Genomic DNA, 19,937 nt, shown 5'->3' on the forward strand with positions numbered 1-19,937 from the left:
AATCAAATGCCAGAAGGATGTCATTAAAAACCCTTAATAATGCAGATCTGTGCTATGAAGGGTTTTAAAACCTGACTGAGAAACCTCAGAGATGCCATTATCATCTAGAAAATCTTTCAGTTGACTAAAAACAATTTTCTCTAAAACCTTGGAAAGTAAAGGCAGCTTGGAAACAGGCCTATAGTTCGCTAAAATTGTGTGATCAAGGCCAGGTTTATTAAACAGTAGCTGCACTACTGCATGTTTGAAATTTGCAGGAACCACACCAGAAGACAGACTGCTGTTAATAATTGATGACCTGCACAATCACCTTTTCATGACAATAGATTCCCAGAAGTTGAGGATGTTGAACAGTTGATCTCTTAGTGACGAGCTGGTCAATGCAACTACTTGCAATCAGCCGCTGAATGCAAAAGAATTCAGTGTGATCACCCGGTAACTAAAAGTTTTTATGAGTTGCAAAAAAGTTGCCATCCTACTTTTAGTCTAGTGCGCCTGAGTCCTTGGGCCTGTGTTGGTTGTTTCACATAAAGGATTTCATCATTCCTGTCACAGAGTGTACATAAAATATGGATTAAGCTTCGGAGTCTAAAGTCAAGGCAGAAGTACCTTAGATGTGCATGTAATGTCCAAAATGACTGATTGTATAAAAGTGTATGCGAAAACAGCTGTTCACTAGTTTGCCACTTGATTTATGACCTCTGAAAAAAGTCTCACAATAAGTTCATGGTTTCAATCACTAGTTTGATGCCTTTTTAATACTAAACTTTGTGTTCATTATGTAAAGTGTGGACAGCTAATAGAGCAGTTTTGTTCAGTATCCTTGATTTCAAATACACTCCTTCCTTTTCAAAAACCAAGATAGTGATGACCAAAATGCTCAAGTCAAGGCTTTTAAAAATGGGACTTGATGAACAAACCCCCAAATCATTGTACCAAAATGATTTAGGGGTTGATTTGTGACTGTTGCCTTTGCATTCTTCTTGCCAGCTTGAATTGGGTGGTGCTTAGTTGACTAAAATAAGATGACATGTACGAAGCACCAATCACGAAGCTGTATTTGAATCAAAGTGTGATGAAAGTTGTTAATTTTCTGTTTTGTTACCAGGCTACTGACAATTTCATTGCATGATACTACACTGAGAAACAGGAAACTCTGAATGCTGAATAATTGAGTAATTATTTAGTCCTAATCATTAAAAAAAAAAAAAAAAACTTGGATTACCATTTCAGTTTAAGCTTGAAAGAGTTGCTAAATCAAGCCAAATAAAATGTTGAGGTTCACGTTCAGGATTTATTAGTAAAACAAGGAACCAAGAAGGAAACATAATAACCCTCTGAAATAAACCACTGCTTAATCTTGCAACCTAGCCTGAATACAATAACACTTTCATATAGTTGAAGAAAAAGCTAACTGAGAAAAATTGGAGCAGGTTTTTAAAAGCAATCCTGCTGTGGGATCTGGATTTGTAGTTACATAAGATCCCAAAATTGCTAAATGTGACTTCTCATTTTGTCATATTTCATGTAAAATAATGATTAAAACTTAAAATTCCCCCAGTAGCACCAGTCTCCAGTCCAGTTGCTGGAAAACAGACATCGATCTGTTGTGTTTGTAAAAAACGCAAATCTCTGAAACAACACCAAGCGCCGCACATCTATCACCGTGCTCGGACCAGCCATAAACCTGGCAGTAATGATCTCTGAGAGACAAGGGAGTGGATGAATGTTTGATGATGGAAGCAGGACGAGGCTGCTGGGAGTCAAAGAACCATTCAACACATGCGAGGGATTCCCCCTTTGCAGGTAGAAAGAGGATGAAGAGGAGGCGAAGTCAAGTGCGAAAGACAAAGCAAGCTGCTGAAAACAAAACAGGAAGCATACACAGAGGTTTTCCATTTGCAGACTGAGAAAAACTGAAGGAATCAATCTGCAGGTAAAAGTGGAGGCCCACAGTATCCAAGCGGTTAGCTTTTTTCCCTTTTGTTTCTGTTGCCTGATTTATTTCAGCCCACCAGTTCCATCCCTGTTTTGGAATGGATGTGCCTGCATTTTTCCAGCTTTTATACTTAAAATAATTCATCAAAAAATTGTTTGGTGAAGAATGATTGCCTTAGAAAAGCTTCTGGTTGCAAAAGCAACACATTGTACTGGGAAATAAGATACAACATTTAGTGTTACACTACAGGACGCGTCAGTGATGCCTAAAGGCAACCTGGGCACTGTGTGGTGTCAGTGGTGCAATTTCAGAGGGAAATTTGAAATGACAGAATAATATTCATCCATTCATCTGGCAGCAAAATGATGCACTCGAGATTAACGCCCCTCCAGACATCCTGGAACACCGTGAAGCTAAAGAGTTAAGTAATGTCAGATTGGGTTTGGGCCATAAGAGTTTCCTTGACAATAAGCAATAGAATATTAAGAAGCTGATATAGAATTTCAGGTTCTTCCAGCCTGATCTTCCATCTATGATTGGCAATATGTGCATGTATATGTTTTGCACTCTTGAGCCCTCTTTCCCATTTACAGACCACCTCCAGCTCGGCCCGTCCCACCCCCAGCCCAGGACCACTCTCTTTGTCAGCAGGAAATGTGATTTTAGGGAAGCCTGACTTCCATTTCCTGTGCTTCCTCTTAGCAAGACTCCAAGTCATTCCACTGGGGATCTCCAACCTGCTCATCCAGACTCATGGCAGCATGTACAGAAAATGACCTCCAGTCTTCAACACTTTCTGTTGCCTGCGGGGGATATTACCATATTAATGCTGCACTCCTGGGGCAAATGAGTGTCATAAAAAAAAAAATCACTCTGGATACCGTCTTCCTCAAACCTAGCCCCCCCTCTTTATTTCCCTCCGCTTTTTTTCCCTGCCTCTCACATCTGCTATCTTTTGTTGTATTTTCTGCAGCCCCCCCCCCCCCCCCCCACACACACACACACCCCCCTAACCAATTCCTTCGCACAGTCTGGTTTGAAGTGTGTAAGAGGCTGGCAGGCTTTACACTTCAGAATTAAAAAGGCCATCTGGTGGAGACAGAAATGTAGATGGCTGGATAGGAGGGGAGAGGAAAAAATGAGAGGAACAGTTTGTCTTTGAAGTTAACATGTAGACAGAATCCTGGGTGGGGTATTACATCTAAAGTGTAAATATCGCTCTTAGCGTCTGTCATTTAAGTATACACGCAGCAGTTTGGAATGGCACCACACTGATCTACAATACAACAAACTGCAAAGCTTAACTGTGAAAATCTTATTAATTTGAGGAAACTAAAAGTATATGAACAGATAACGAACTTCATATTTGCTGTATAATGTCAAACCTTTCCTTTGACTGTCAATTTCACATAGAATTTGCCTAATTTATTTCGCCCTAAAATAACAGCATTTTGATGGGATCGGGAATCCCAACTTGTATTCCACATGGACATACTGGAATTTTTAAAAGATTGGTTTTCCAACAGGAGTCTGTCTGTCTGCTACCATGATAGGTTGCACACCGGAGTGTTCTGAACAGAGAATTGGAGTCCACTGGTAACACACAAGCTCCCAGTGGGAATGCAGGCTCAGAAAAGAGACTGACAATGTGTCTGTCAGAAATCCTTTTGTCACCCTTCTCCCTTGAGACTATGCACTTAAGTGCTTTGCCAGAGCCATGGCAGACAATTTTTCCCCCTGCAGAATCTCCAGTAAATACATTTAGTCAGCTTACATCTCAGAAATTCGATGAAAACTTGTGCATCGGTGTTTTAATGTGGCAGAGAGCTACACTTAATCCGGAATACACTCTTCAAACATTAGAATGTTCTTATTGTACAGAGTCATATTCCTTCGCTTGTTGTGGTTGCCTTTGTACGTGCGGCAAGTAGCGCAGGCGATTGCACTGGAGTTTCACTTGTTGACAAGCTGCTGAGGGAGCAAATGGAAAGTCTGACACCTACACAATTATTTTGTGCGGAAGAAAAAGGACCTTTTAGGTTTCACTGATGGTTCCTGAAGTGTAACGCTACATGTCACATCTTGTTTCCCAGTAAAGTATGTCGCGCATACACCAGAAGCATCTCCTAGGCGATAATTCTTCATCAAACCATTTTTAAACAACTAAGAATCTGTCAAAGATAACATATTAAAACAATAGCGGTGTTAGCTGCGTCTTTCTGCTGTTTTATTTCAGTCGCGGTTGAGGGTGGGCTGCTGTTTAGAAGGCAAAACATGAAACGCTCTGGCAGGAATTTGATAAGTTTGGTCAGTGAACAGTGCAGGCTTCCCCAGTTCTCCCATAAGACCAGGCACCACGCATGATCAGACTGGCCCACTTGTCCTGGTCTGTCTTCCACTTTCCCTTCACCCTCTCCATCTACTGGCAAGTTTCCATGGAAACAACAGAGAAAAAGACAGAAAAAAAGAGAGAGTGTAGACAGAGAAACAGAGAAAAACCCCAAAGAACGTGGTCTGCAGCCTGATCCCATTGAGAGCTTTATGTTGTTTTAATAGGTAAGTCAGTATTTTTAAATGGATTTGAAGACATATGCGCATTAATATCCCCCTGCTCTGTTTTCATAATCTCTCATCAATACAGATAATTACTGCTTGTCAGCCTACTTGACTTGGTGAGACAATGGATTTGAGGCAGATCATTCTAGCTCAATAATTTACTCCGATAAACTTGTCCCACACTCAACACGCTGCTTAATTAAGCCTCTGGGATTTGTGGGAACTGACACCAGGGAACAGGCGCATAAAACTCTACGTAGATTAACAACTAAAAGGCTGTGTATGCACAGAGAGCAGAAATATGCATGCACAATCTTTTCAGCAGATTTATATAGCCACAAGTACGCCTGGCTCTGTTTTGCTGTCACTGTGGAGCTGGGCGCACATTTATAAGCCCCATTTGCTCTCCTGCAGTTCACCACACATCGAACACTGATACATGCACAGTCACTGGACATTAGTTGCGCTGGTAAGGTTTTCCATCAGCGGCAGAACAGATGTCATTATGCATAATTGTTATTGCTGTGGACCTTTATTGGATCCATCCATAGTGTGTCATTAATGAATTTATAGCTTTCAAAGAGAAACAGACAAAGTTCTACAGAGCTGAGGATAACATTTAGAGATAACTAATCGCTCAAATGTCAAGAAAAAGAAAATAATTCGCTTAGTCAGTGACACTATGCTCACCAGACACTTTATTTGGTACACCTGTTCAACTCCAATTTAATGCAAATATCTAATCAGCTAATCACATGGCAGCAACTCATTGTACTTAGGCATGTAGACATTGTCAAGATGCCCTGCTGAAGTTCAAACCGAGCATCAGAATGGGGAAGGAAGGTGATTTTAATGTGGTGTGGTTATTGGTGCCAAATATGCTAGGAATGATCTGCTAGGATTTTCCCACACAATCATCTCTGCTTACAACCAAGGTACGCAGAAGATAGGAAGTAGACAGGCTACAGCAGCAGAAGAGCTGGGTGTCGCTCTTCTCAGCTATGAACAGGAAACTGAAGCTCACCAAAACTGGATAATAGAACAGTGGTTTGATAAATCTTGATTTCTGGTGCGACAATCAGACGGTAGGCTCAGATATTTGGTGTAAACAACATGCAAGCATAGCTCCATCGTGCCTTGCATCAACGGTTATTTCTTGGTACACTTCAGGCCCCATATTACCAAGTGAGCATCATTTAAACACCAGAGTGTTGTTGCTGATGATGTCTGAATCTGTATGAAGAATTTAGCCAGTTCAGAAGGCAAAACATGGTCCAATCTAGTACTAGAAAGATGTACCTAATAAAATGTCTGGTGAGTGTATACTTTGATAATTTCAAAAGTCACAAAGGAACCAGAACCAGCAACTATGCCACGCTCACATTGACTAATGCTCACGTTTGTAAAAACCACCATCAGGAGAACACTAAACAATCATATTATTATGTAAGAATAAGTTTCTGAACTTATACTCAATCTTATATTTAATGTCCATGATATCACATCATTTAGCCGTGTGACAGACTGGCAAACTGTCCAGGGTATACTCCGCCTCTTGCCTTACGGCAGGTGGGATAGGCTCCAGCCCCCTCGCGACCCTGAATTGGATAAGCAGAAGAGAATGGATGGATAGATGGATATCACATCATATCACACAAGACTGACTGCAGAAGACTCAGTGTGCTTTGTGAGTGAGGAGTGACCTTTACCACACCTTCCTCAGTAAGGCTGTCCAATTATACCAGTTAACGAATGTTAAATTTATAGTTAAAAACAGGTTTTTAGAAGGCATATATGTATTAACAATGGAATTATACTTGGTTTTAATACACATAATAATGATTAGTTATGACTATATATAGTAATGTGCATGAAGCTGAGAACTGTTATTTTCCAATGACAACAGCATCATACCATAACATTTTATATACTGTGTTATATGTTTGTAATGATTACACAAATGAAACAAATACAGAGAATTCTTTTTATTTTTTTATATTTAAAATTTAAACATAACACACTGTGTGCCCTAAAAACAAAAGGGTGTCTGACCCATCGTTAGAGAACAAGTGCTTTAAATAAACACAGTGTAACTGGCTGTGATTTAACACCCAAATGGCAGCTTTGGTGCACTTTTGCTGAACATCTGCACCCAGTGCACTGTTTGTCTTGTTCACATTGGCCTTACAAAAATGTCTTTTCATTTTCTAAGAATTTCCCACATTAATTTTGCGTTTCATCAAACCCATGAAAATAAATCATGTTCCAAAACAGTGAGTGAAGACTGAAGTATATTCATGTATCTCTAGATAAAATCCCACTAATTCAATTTGTTGGCAACAAAATCAATTTGCTTGCTCAAAACAGAGTCCTCAAATCCATCTCGTTTTATTTTTGCGCGTATTTTTCTTTTGTTGTGCATAAATATTGTCTTTGTAAGACTCTGTGAGCATTTAATGTGATTTGACAAAATGTTCCTTCGGGACACGATTTGTTATCTCTCTCGACTTTCGGTGTACAGGAGCATGTGCACATGTGATTATAAAAGAGTTGTACAATCATCTGCCTTGGAAGAAAAGCAATGTGAGGTCACAAAGATAGAGGGGATGAAATGGAGGGAGAATAGAAAAGCAGAATCAAAAGTGTAGCGTACACGCTCACTAAATGAGGCCCTTGACAATGAGAGATTAACTGTATGCTGCCCGAAAACATGCGAAAGCCATTACGGGGATGTTTTTGTTATTCTCAGTGAACTCTGATCTAATGGTGAACCCTGTCCTTAAGCTGCTTTATAAGCTGGCTATTTCAAAGCTAGACATGTCATATAACTCTGGATAAGAGAAACATTGGTCTTCATGAAAACTGTAAAACAAACTGGAAAAAAATTTGTCTAAGGTAGCGAACTCACTCCAGCTGTGTGGCAGCGCGTGTGGTGACAGTTAACAAATGGAGAGTTTTTGTTTTCACTGTCTTGCCTGTCACAGCTATCATCAATAAGAATCAAAGGACACAAATATTTACTAATGTGTAGATGTCAAATATTTCCAAGGGCTGAGTCTGTCCCTGGCAGACGCACAGTCTGTGAGACAAAGGGATCATTGTACTTCAGCTCAAAAGCTGTGACTGAATTTGTCTGTTTGATCTGTAGGCTGTAATCTACAAACACTCTGAAGAAGAGGACGCGGAGGATGGCAATGATGCTGTAAATGGCCTCCGTCAGAATAAAAACAGTGGAGCTTTGAGATCTGGCGGGGCTGCTGCTGCACCTTCTTTTCCTCAGTGCTGCCGTATTCAAAAGCCGACCGGACGCTGACCAGAAATCGCAGGCGGGACGGTGACTTTGTTTTGCCCAGGGATATGTCATTGGAGAAAGCCCCTGTGTTGGGGGTGCGCCCTCAACCCCGACCCCTCTGGCTGTCCAACCTCAGCCTGCTGTGCTTATGTGTGTCTCTCTTTGCCCAGGCTCCCCAGGGTTTGCCTGTGGTGGGTTACAACACTGACACCAAGAAAGAGATCACACTGGAGGGAGATTTGATGATCGGTGGCCTGTTCCCTGTGCACCAGAAGGGCGAGGGTGCAGAGGACTGTGGAAAGATCAATGCACAGAGAGGGATCCAGAGACTGGAAGCCATGCTCCTGGCATTAGACGAAATCAACAAGGATGAACACATCCTTCATGGGCTCAGACTGGGAGCTCACATACTGGACACATGCTCTAAGGACACCTATGCTCTGGAGCAATCCCTAGAGTTTGTCAGGGCCTCCCTCACCAAAGTGGATGACAGTGAGTACACGTGCCCTGATGGCTCCTACGCCATCCATGATGATGTCCCTCTGGCTATCTCTGGGGTCATAGGAGGGTCCTACAGCGATGTCTCCATTCAGGTAAGGACTAGTGAAAACAGAAATGTTTATTTTTTTTCATTTATTTTAAAAATGCTTTATGCCAATAAATAAACTGATCAAAATTCTGCATTAAATTTGTCAAAGAGACCATTTTCAAAAGATGAACTTCACTTTTAGCTGTTACTGTAGGCACAAGAGAGAGCGCCAGAGAGGGGAGGGATTACAAACCCAAGAGTGATTGTGATGGATTGTCATATAACTGTCCATTTAGACTTAAGTACCACGTGCAATTACCCCTTGCGAGATGTTAACACAGGGACTTAATGAGTATCAGTTCCGCAAGAAGGATCTGTTTACCTGTACGCCCATGTGCTTGGCTGATCTAATTTGGAAGCTCTCTTTCTCTTTCCCAGTAATTCACACTTCAGCTGTGGTCCTGTCAGAGGCAGACATGCTACAGATGTTGCACTCAGGACGGGCTGACAGGATGACTAGTGATGGCATGATTACTCTCAGCAGCAGTGCTCCTTTCGGCTCACTCAAGCTGATGCGATGAAAGCTCTGCTAATTGGGCCTCCCAATCTTCTGCTGTAATATGGCTGCCACATAAATGCAATTTCAAGTCATTGTGAAAAGAGATACTGTGCGTCCTGCAGAACTGAGATTTGTAAACATCCACAAATATACATGCCTTAAAGCATTAATCCAAACTCATCATCCCGGCTCAGCCAGCCAGACGACCCAGTACGCCGTCTCATCTGAAGAGCACGGTTCACCCCACTTGAGATATGCAGCTTCATGTTCCAGATATCTGCTTCTTGGAAGAAAAGAAACACACTTCTGCTCATCCAAAAACAATGATTGGAATCAGGTCGCAGATAAACAACAGACTGCAGGAACCCCTGTCAGTGGCAGTGCGCTGTTTGCAGCCTTTCCCCACTGCGTATATATATAGACAATATAGACATGCCCACAATGCTAAGCCAAAAATAATTAATTCCCTGTGAACAGCTGCTTCACTAGCTATAGCGGGCACATGAAAAATCTGTCTCTATTCTGCAAAAAATTGATACGATAACTCCAAAAGTTTTTAAATGAGTAAATGATGGTTAGTAAGTTTGGGAAGGTGCTATGTAAATGCAAACATCTTCATTTACTGTAGTCTTGACAAAAAAATAATACCAAATATGTAAAGAAATGATACACTTTGCAGGTGGAGAGCTCCTGGAGAGCTATAGGGAAAAGGCTTAAGGGAAGTCGTGCCTATAGCACCTATAGAGGGATTCCTGTTCAAAAGGAAAGTTTGAAAATAAAGGAGTTGATAAACGAGCTGTAATTTTAGCAAAACTCTGCATCTGGGGCTCCTCAGAGAGTGCCCTTGTCTTGTGGTAATTTATGGGTATGCTATTACAAGCCTGAGGTCTCAGGTCTGCCCTAGCTTCTCGCTGAATATTTCTCATAGTAGAAGTACACCATAGGATACAGATGTCTTTTTTTTCAATACCACAAATAACTTGTAATGAAGTTCAGTCATGAGGTGTGCTCGCCGTCTCTTTCTCACGCCTGGTTGGTGAGTGTGTGATTATGCAAATAAATCTGCCCTCCTCTTACACACTTGCTAGCATTTTAAAATGAACTTTAACCACATAGTTATATTTAATCTTCCTAATGTTCTAAAGATTTACTGCTATTTTCTGGGACAGTGTTCATCCACAAACATATGCATTTGGGCCATGAGAAATATGTGATATTTTTGTGCTGCTGCTGGAAATCATCTCCACATAATGTGTCCGTTCTTTGTAACTGCCTCATTTGTATATAATCTATAGCCTGTCAGACCTTTCGGTGAACCAGCCTGAGTGAGTGAAACTTTATAATGTCTGCCCATCTGTGCGAATGGCACAGAGTTAATACACATGTGTGTATTTCACCCCAAAGGCAAGGCAGTTACAGGACAAGCAGCATTTATTAGTTTAAAGGCGCTTTTCGGTCCGGCGACGTGGCGGAACATGTCGAACTGACAGGTGGTGAGAACGCTGAGTGCTGTCTAAATCTGTCACAATGAAGAAGCGTGTTGTGCTGTGCTGCTGGTGTTGTGGTGTGACAATCGCAGATATGGGGGCGGATCTGGCTGCCAGCCTAGCCATGCTGCAGCTACACGGGCCCAGATTGAGTTAAGTGTGGAGGCGAAGTTTGATGACGCTCTTGCAGGGTAGGTCCTGTCTTCCCCATCTGTGGTTGCAGCCGGGCTTTCTGGTAGATTGGCAGAGGTGTGCATGCACACAGAGGACGGAAAAAAACGGGGGGATGGAATGAAAGCTCATGTTTCTCAGAAACGCGGAGACGCCAACGTGCAAATCTGATCACAGAGTGAAGGCGATGGAGTGAGTCACATGGCGTCATGTGGCGTCAAAGCACTTCACAACCCCAAGTCTGTATCTTAAACAGTCTGGGGGAAGTCTGTGATGCCATCTGGATGCTTTGACTAAATGTACATATAGAAATCGTTGGGTGATTCAAATTTTTAGCCTTGACCATTTTCCCTGTGGAGTATCCAAACAGTGGGTCATCAGTGCAAGGTGAGTAATGACCTTGTGATGACATGCTCGCTTACATTCAGCATCTTTATTCATGTGTGAAGCACCAACAAGTTACACGTTTACCCTCTGGACATATCATTCTATACTTGAAGCAAAGACACTGAAGCGCTTTGCCAGTCCACATCCGGTGTCACGTTATATTAATTTTTGTTGGGATACCTTTTATATAACCGGGGACATTAGCTTTATTACTCTGCAGTGTCCTAAATGGGTGGGTTAAAGAAAGGGTGCATTAAATTCTACAATTGCAGTCCAGGAACATCTAGCCTCGGGGTCGGATTCTGATTAATACACGGACGGGACACCACTTTTTGTTACCCCGACAGCAGTCTTCGGTGCTGAATATGACTCACCGGTATGAGAGCATCCCCAGGCAAAACATAATCACCGGGGCGCATTAGAAGAACAACACCTCTGGAATGTCAAATACTCAAGTGCTCACAAAAGAACAATGCTCAGGCATAAAACACGGATAGATTTAAAAAGAAAAAAATCAAAAAACTCTGGAACCAATCTGCAAACAATGGAAAATAACACACTGTGATGTTTCAGAGCAGCATACAAAAATCGCTGTCTGGAGGCAGAAACGTGGCTTGTTCCAGGGTATTTGGATAAAAGCGCTTTCTGAATAACGGCAACTTTGTGGATAAATGGAATTTCTTCTGGATTCACAAGGAAGCATGCTGGAATTAAAAAAAATGTTGATCTTGATTTGAGCAGTCTGGTTGACATTTGAAGACTAAACTGTGTGAGCAAAAAAATAGGACATATTTATATATATATGAGCTTTCAGCCAGCTCGAGAATTTCATTTTTATCACCCGCAAAGAAGACTATTTTTAGCATTGTCTTCATCTGCAGGTAGACTGTGCCAATCTCCAGAGCATACATGAGTCATATGAAGGATTTAAACATGGATACACACATGACAGAACGCAAGCCCCGGAGAATAATAATGATGAAACGTATCGGTAAAGCTATGCTGTGCAAAATACATTATTCATGGGTAAAAGTGAAGAATGTGCCCTGAAATTGTAAATAATTCACGTATGATTGGATTATTCAGCCACCTGACCAAATCCACTATTTGTGCGGTTGAAATAAATATCATGTTCACCGCACACATACACACACACAAACACACAAACATCTATATCTATCTTATATGATAGATATGAATGATAACTTGACTTAAAGTCAGCTGAACCCCAGTTTTGTTGTTCTGTGTCTGAGGCTTTTTAACACCAGTGTCCGGCTGGATTGTACTGACCATGTCTGGCAGATATGATTTAAGTCTAAAAAGATGAAATTGAAATAATGACTAAAAAGAATGAAAATGAGTAAAAGCAGTACATGTCCAAGCTGAGTGACTGACATTAAAATGAATGGAAGTGCAGCCGTAGCCTCTCATTTAGTGTAATCTGAATGGCCGCATGGCTCTGGGGGCTTTGAAAGACTATTGCAGCATAAAGGAGACTCGTATTATCCAGCAGCATTAGAGGGCAGGACCTGATCAAAAACAACCTTGCTCCAAGTATGTGACAGCTCATATTTCTATTCTGTTAAAGCTGTTGCCAAGCAACTAAATGATAAGAAATAAACTGATAACGATCCACTGCTAATGATAACACCGTGCGTGTGCTGTGCGTGCATGCATGTCCACTCCCCGTGTGCGTGTTTGCCTGAGTGTTCCACAGTGCTGCAGTGGGCCGTGTGTGTGTGTGATACTGAGTGAAGCTAAGGACTGCTGCTTTGGGAATACAGTGTTATAGCTGTAGAAGCACACAGAAACAGTCTTCTGGGAAGAGCAGATGGGCTTTTCATGTAAAAAAAAAATAAAAAAAAAATCATGACATCTCTACAAAGGAGGCCTGATATTTCCTGGACGAGGACACTGTTTCAGTTTCTTATTTCTGTGTTCTTGTATATCTCTCGCTTTTAAATGTTTTCTTTTGAGCACATCTCACCCACTCACTAGTATATTAAATTCTTTCAGTTCATTACTGCCGTATATACATTGGTGGATGCTTATAATGAACATGGCCAAAATGTTATATCAAGGTCAACGGATGTACAAAAATCAGAATGCTATTAACACTTTCTTATAAACATTTTTTTAAAACTATGAGCTCTGTATGGCAATTAGCTCAATAATATCATTAATATAGTTATATATATATATAATTATAGTCCCACCAACCTGCTGTTGAAACCTTTTGTTTATGTGGGTCAACCAATCAGAGAAAACTTGATTCGGTGTAGAGGGAGATGATATAAAATTGGAGAATTAATAATAATAAAAAATCAGTGCAACATATGTTCCATATCTCCAAAAGATCAAAGCATATTTTTACATTTGAAATTTGCACATATATATTTTTACTTTTCTGTCATGCAATCTGAAATCTTTTCATTGTTCTCCTGCCAACTAGCAGTATATGACAGCTGAGAGATCGGCCCAAGTGCTGCTACCAGATCAGGCATGCCCTCACTGCTTGGTAGGAAACCACTTTCACAGTAATCTGCTCAGAACCAGACCCTGAGCTGTAAATCCACACTAGGCCAGTTCTTAATTGTATTAATTAAATAAGGTGCTGTCTGAGGCAGCATGATCCCTTATAGCTGAATGTAAGAGACTGGAAGCCACACACTACAGCTAAAACCAAAGGCAGTTATGTATAGTTTAGTATTTTGATCCATTCAAGTAAATTAATTTAATGAGTGTTCAGTTTTGCCTTTGCGCTTTATAGAGCGCTTTGAGTACTCCGGGAGAGTAGAAAAGCGCTATATAAGAATCAGTCCATTTACCATTTACCTTTGCATGAATTTTTAAGATTTCGTATTTGTACACCACCTGCTGTCTTTTTTGTCAAAACAAAAACAATAGACAAAATGCCAATCGTTGCCTGCAAAAAGTAAGTAGTAGTAGCAGTGTTAGTGGTGATCCGACACCAAACCGTAAGTTATGTAATTAAGGTTTCAGCTTTTATTTCGATAAGTGCTATATCAATAAATTTTAGTCATAAGACATGCAATATCGACCACTAAATTAACCAAATTTACTAAAGATTAAGATTCCCTCTTTAATTTCCAGTACAAAAGTATTAATATTGACATTAAATTAATGTACAACACCAGAAGAAGCACATGCAGGTCTGTCTATATATAGCCATTTATAGAGCCGTTCTCAGGACCTTCTTAAAACCTGCAGGTGCAGGCAGAAAGAAACCCTCCGAGTGCAAATTGTTAAACAGAAAAGACTGCAGGATGAAAACTTTTCTCCGGTAGACACTGACTTAATGTGTTTCACATCGTTCCCTCTTTTGCCACAGATTTTCCAGTGACAGGATTCATTCCTCAACTTCTTGCCCTCTACTGTCATATTTTGTATTCCTTTGAACCTGTCGGGAGTTCATTCTCGACTGAGAATCCTTGTGCCGCAGAAGCCAGCTGGCAAAAACCTCCCAGGTTAAAGTAACGTAATGATGTTAAAAAATAATCAAGATGACAAGAGTAATAAATGGATAAGCAGAAAAAAGAAAAATGGTGATTGTTGAAGTTGTGCGCACACCATCCTATTTTACCAGTGGCCTCGACCCTAAATCGTCATTTTTTAATACATGCCATATAAACATCTATATAATGATTTCCATTAAGCCTGTTGTATCAGTGTCATGCCTGCTGCTGTGTGATACAAGATTCCATAAGCTACGTGTAAGTGGATTACAGCTCCATTCAACACCCCACAGAGAACTATCACTGTGAGCATTGAAGAATTTCTGCAGCACAGATAAATGTTTTTATTTTTCTAACCGTGCACAGAAAATCATGGCAACAAAACTATGCCGTGAAATGTACTGATACTACAGGTGGAATATTAGGTACCCTAGACAGATATTTATATAAATGTCATCATTATATCATACTATCATACTGTATTGTAGTGACGACAGAAATCAGGCAAAGATTAGGAAAGTTTGTTACAACCGATAGTGACAACCTCCTTATAAGCAGCGTGCTAAGTTATAAATATAATTACCGAGTAATAGAGTTCAGATCAAAGGGGCCAAAATGCAGACACAAAGGAGGCAAGCTGTAACAACCACCTGCATCAAGCTGCAGGTGGTGTAAACCTAAGGGAACCAGAGAACAAAAGGCAGCTGGTGAACTCACGTATGAACATTAACACAACGAAATACACTCACCGGTCATTTTGTTAGGTACACCTGTTCAACTCCTCATTAACACAAATATCTAACCAGCCAATCACATGGAAGCAACTCATTACATTTAGGCATATAGACATGATGTGCTGAAGTTGAAATTGAGCATCGGAATGGGGAAGAAAAGTGATTTAAGTGACTTTCAGTGGTATCAGACAGGCTGGTTTACCTGTACAACCATCTCGAGGGTTTACAGAGGATGGTCTGGAAAAGAGAAAATATCCAATGAGCAGTAGCTCTCTGGCTGAAAATGCCTCATTGATGTCAGAAGTCTGAGGAGAATGGGCAGTATACTTGGAGCTGACGTGACTCGATCATTCATTACTACCAAGGTGTGCAGAAGAAAGCTGAATGCACAACACGCTGAACCTTGAAGCAGATGGACTGAGGCTACAGTTCATTCAGGATCATCAAAACTGGACAATAGAAGATGTTGTCAGGTCCTAATGAGTCTCGGTTTCTGTTTCTTTGACACAAACAACATGAAAGCATGGCTCCATCCTGCCTTGTATCGATGGTTCAGGTGGGTGGTAGGTATAATGGCGTGGGAGATATTTTCTTGGCACACTTTGAGCCCCTTAGTACCAACTGAACATTGTGCAAACACCATGACCTGGCTGAATATTGTCGCTAACCATGTCCATATTTTTATAACCACAGTGTACCCATCTTCTTATGGGAGCTTGCAGCAGGATAATGCACCACGTCACAAAGGTCAAATCATCTCAAACTGGTTTCTTGAACATGACAATGACTGTGGATGCATTCAAACGGCATCCACAGTCACCAGATCTCAATCCAAGAGAGCATCTTTGGGGGATTAGCATCGTGGATTTGCAGCAGACAAATCTGCAGCAACTGTGTAATCCTATCAAGTCAATATAGACAAAAATCTCTGAGGAATGTTTCCAGAACTTTGTTAAATGTATGCCATGAAAAATTAACCCTTGTATGGTGTTCGGGTCTGTGAGACCCGTGTTCAGTTTTTTTCAAAAGAAAAATTAAACAATGAATTATTTTTTCACGTGTAAATGTGTTGTGTCTTTCCACTCACTCCACTTGATTATAACTGATTTATTTATAACATTTTATATAAAAGAAAAACGAGAAGCACATTAATTCATAAATGTGATCTAACAAAGGTAAAGGGAAAAAATTAACCATGTTTGCTGTTCATATGTCTTGTAATTGGGATGAAGTAAACATCTGTTGAGTAATTTAACATAAAATTGTTTGATAGTGTTAATTTGGAAAGCCAAAACTCTAGCGGGTCCACCAGACCCATGAACACTGGCTGAGTAACAAAAATACGAACACCACACAAGGGTTAAGTCAAAACAGGGTCCAACCCAGTACCAGCAAGGTATACTTAATGAATTTTCCAGTGAGTATTCTCAGATGACCAATTTGGTCTTCCTAGCATCGATAGCACACGTCTGTTTCTTTGTCTAGAACAGCTCAGAGATGGTTAATACCCTCAGCTTAACAGTCACGGGACTCACAGGCCTCGATGACAGTCTGTTTCTTGCCTACAGGAGCCCTCTTAGACTTTCTGGCTGCTTTTCTGTTAATGCTAAAGTCAGGATGTGAATACAAACTTTAAACTGAAAGAAAAACGTCTTTCACAGCAATTTCTACTTCGAATTTTCTACTTTTCAAGTTCATTTTATATCTCACCAGTTAATCATCCTTGAGCATGTAACACACGGTTTAAACCATCAGTACAACCAAAAGAATTTTTAGCCTTTGTTCCTTATATAACAGCGAACACTATGAAGATGTTAAACACATCCAGTTTTTTGTTTTTTGCTTTTTTACTGGTGGGGTTGGGGGGAGGTGGTGATGGTGGTTATCAGCTTTCTCTGTTAAACTTGGTTTTCAGCTTCAGATTTTGTGCATGCTCACATGCATTTCATGTCTCGTATGACTCATAGGGAAGTGATGCATATTCCAATCAGTGATTCTATTAGATGATGATGATAAAATGATGATGATAAAAAGTAAAAATAAAAGTCTGTATAGAACATTTAAGTCTAAAAAAAGACATGAATATAATGCTGCAGAAAAGCATCAATCTTGGGATTTTGAACATGACGGCAGTACTTTAGAGGTCTCAAACTGGAAACATTACAGCCTAATAAAAGATAAATAAAGACGTGGAAATCATTTCAGTTTCTAGATAACTTAGAGTAAAATTACATTTATTGACTGGACAGGTGTTCTTGGTGTGTGCTCTGTGTTCTAGTAGCTGCAGTTCAAACAGTGTATGAAACACTAGAATCAAGTATAAAAACAAGCAAAGATTTTCTGCATCACCAAATTAATTATGCAACACACTGTTTGTGCTGCTGTAACTTTACAGCTGGGCTTCAATCTTAAAAACTTGCACAAAAAATGTATTCCACCAGCTGAAAATTCATATTACAATTAAAACATGTAGTAAATAAAACTATCAGTGAAAATGTGGCACTTCAAGCCAATTTTTAAATCAAAAATTCAGGAAAAAAACTTTTCCTGATCAGGTTAGCATTAGTTACCATGGTGATTTAGCCAGGTTAAAGGAGAGCCATTTTCATGACACTAACACATTAAGAGATGAAGTCACAGAGAGGGGGATAGACTGAAAGACTGGGAGAAGCAGGAAGCATAGAGGGTGAGATGTCACACCTGTGATGTCTAAATTGAAAAAATCAAGATGGTGATAATCAAGGTGCTTAAGTCAGGAGTTGCAGTCCATGACAGAAATACATTGCACAGCACAGCTAGTAATGTATTAATGATATCAGCAAACCTTGATTTTTTGGAAACATTACTGTCCCTTTTTGTAGTCATATCACCAACATGCTGATATCATTATGTAAATATTAAACTGGGAAAAAAATACAGGAGAAACTCAATTTAACACAAAAAATTGTGAATGTCCCCAATGAATTGTTAGGAAACATTTCCCACTGAAAATATGAAAGAATTATGGAGTACACTGATTAGCTATCATAGGATGAACTGGTAAATGTAAAAATGATTAATCTGTGTTAACATGTCACTTGCACTTTAAGTTATGCGCTGATTTCTTCCTAAAGCAAGCAAGCACAGTACTGCCAGCTGTTTTACCACATGTTGAGAATGGCTGTCATGACGGTTTATGGAGAGAGATGATTTTATGTAGAAATGTGATTACGTATAGGCCTTTCTGCATAATCAGAGTTCCTCCAGATGACCTCAAACTCTCACTGAATACGAACCTTTGAAAAAAAAATCAGTAAAGTGTTTCAACAACCTGGATTTTCATAGTGTTTCATTTGCTACACTACAGAAGAAGCAAAATAAAAACTCTAAATCATCCGCTAGTAAAAGTGTTTGATATTGTGCCTGTTTGAGTGGTGGTAAAAAAACAAGACCAGTGGCACTTGATTGTGCATATCATTTTTTGTGTGAAACATCCTGTCATTCATTTCAATAAAATTAGCAGCCTGGAAATCACTGTGATTGGCTCATTTAACATTCATCTCACTACGATCCAACAGAATTATAAAGCTCTGATGATTTAAATCCAAGCACATCACAGCAGATCTAAGGGGACATTTCAGTGCATTGCTCTGTGTTTCTATAACGATAAATTCTCATCGAAGAAGTGTCTGCCTATGTTATTTGATGTGACTTGCTTTTTCCTTGCTACTCACTGTTTTCCACCCAAATCAAGCGATTTGTTACCAATAACTTGCAATTTGCATATTGGCTACTACCTATAGGAATACTATTCTAGCCTCACATATAGCCATGCTTTTACTTTGTCTCCATTTCATGATTTTGATACATCAAAGCACTTAAATTAGTGCCATTATTTTCAAATAGATGTCAAAATAATACTACTATATAATATATATATATAACTATAATACTACCACTATTATAAACTGCTTGCAGCGTAAACCAGGTTGCTCTCACTACAGCTACATGCAGATAATATATAGTAATGATAAATGAAATCACACTGGATGAGCTGGAATGTGAATTTCCTTTCTGACTTTTATAAGAATGACTCATTGACATTCAGGATGCAGCACCATGAGTGTGCTGGTGTGAGAGTCGGCATTAAAGTCAGCCATAATTAGGTTGGCATTCTTTTGACTGATCAGACTGACTCCCCTTAGGCTCCCACAGAAGTGCCTGAAGCAAAAGTTAGTCAGTAGCGGCTTCTGCACACACAGCATGCAGTGTCACAACACTGACAAAGCTTATTACACAGAAAATACAAAGTTTTGAGATTCTTTGACACTTTGACGTCATTTCACTCTCATCCCTACCCTCGGTTTCACTCTACTCCTGTCTCGTCATGCTTCTTTCTTCTCTCATCAGAAACTTTTCTGAAAATGTGTTCCTTCTTATTCTGTTTACTTTGTGTACCACCTGTAGCCACTCAGCCATTTGTGCTCCGCACGTTTATTGTTTATTTTTTGTTGAAAGCATTACAGATCAAAAATATTGAGGTAGACAGGCAGTCGCTGCAATTATTACAGACATAAAAGGATCTCACCACTGATTCAACAGGAGTGTTAAGTTTTAAAGAGACTAGCAGGGGTCCGTTTAAGAAATAGGAGCCTGGATGAAGGGAGACTAATTGCATCTGCAGGGGGAAAAGACGTAGTGTAGTTAATTTCGTTAATATATTTAATAATAGGCAATTATAACAAATCCCACAGATGGTCCGTGTATGTTTTCTGTGTAGCTTTAACAACTTAATCGCTTCAGTCTGAAAGAAAAAAAATGTAGTTGT

At 40.0% G+C, this 19,937-nt stretch overlaps 1 protein-coding gene across 1 annotated transcript in view; it reads left to right on the forward strand.

Annotated features, from left to right (window-relative positions):
* Positions 1-19,937, forward strand: part of grm2a (glutamate receptor, metabotropic 2a) — a 35,943-nt gene that overhangs the window by 4,494 nt on the left and 11,512 nt on the right. Inside the window, exon 2 of the mRNA XM_080892583.1 lies at positions 7,644-8,380. Within this exon, the coding sequence (XP_080748709.1) occupies positions 7,853-8,380 (528 nt within the window). The 5' untranslated portion in view covers positions 7,644-7,852. The remainder of the gene's footprint in view (positions 1-7,643; positions 8,381-19,937) is intronic.

The sequence above is a fragment of the Rhamphochromis sp. 'chilingali' genome (assembly GCF_963969265.1).
Source record: "Rhamphochromis sp. 'chilingali' genome assembly, chromosome: 9".
Lineage (NCBI taxonomy): Eukaryota > Metazoa > Chordata > Actinopteri > Cichliformes > Cichlidae > Rhamphochromis > Rhamphochromis sp. 'chilingali'.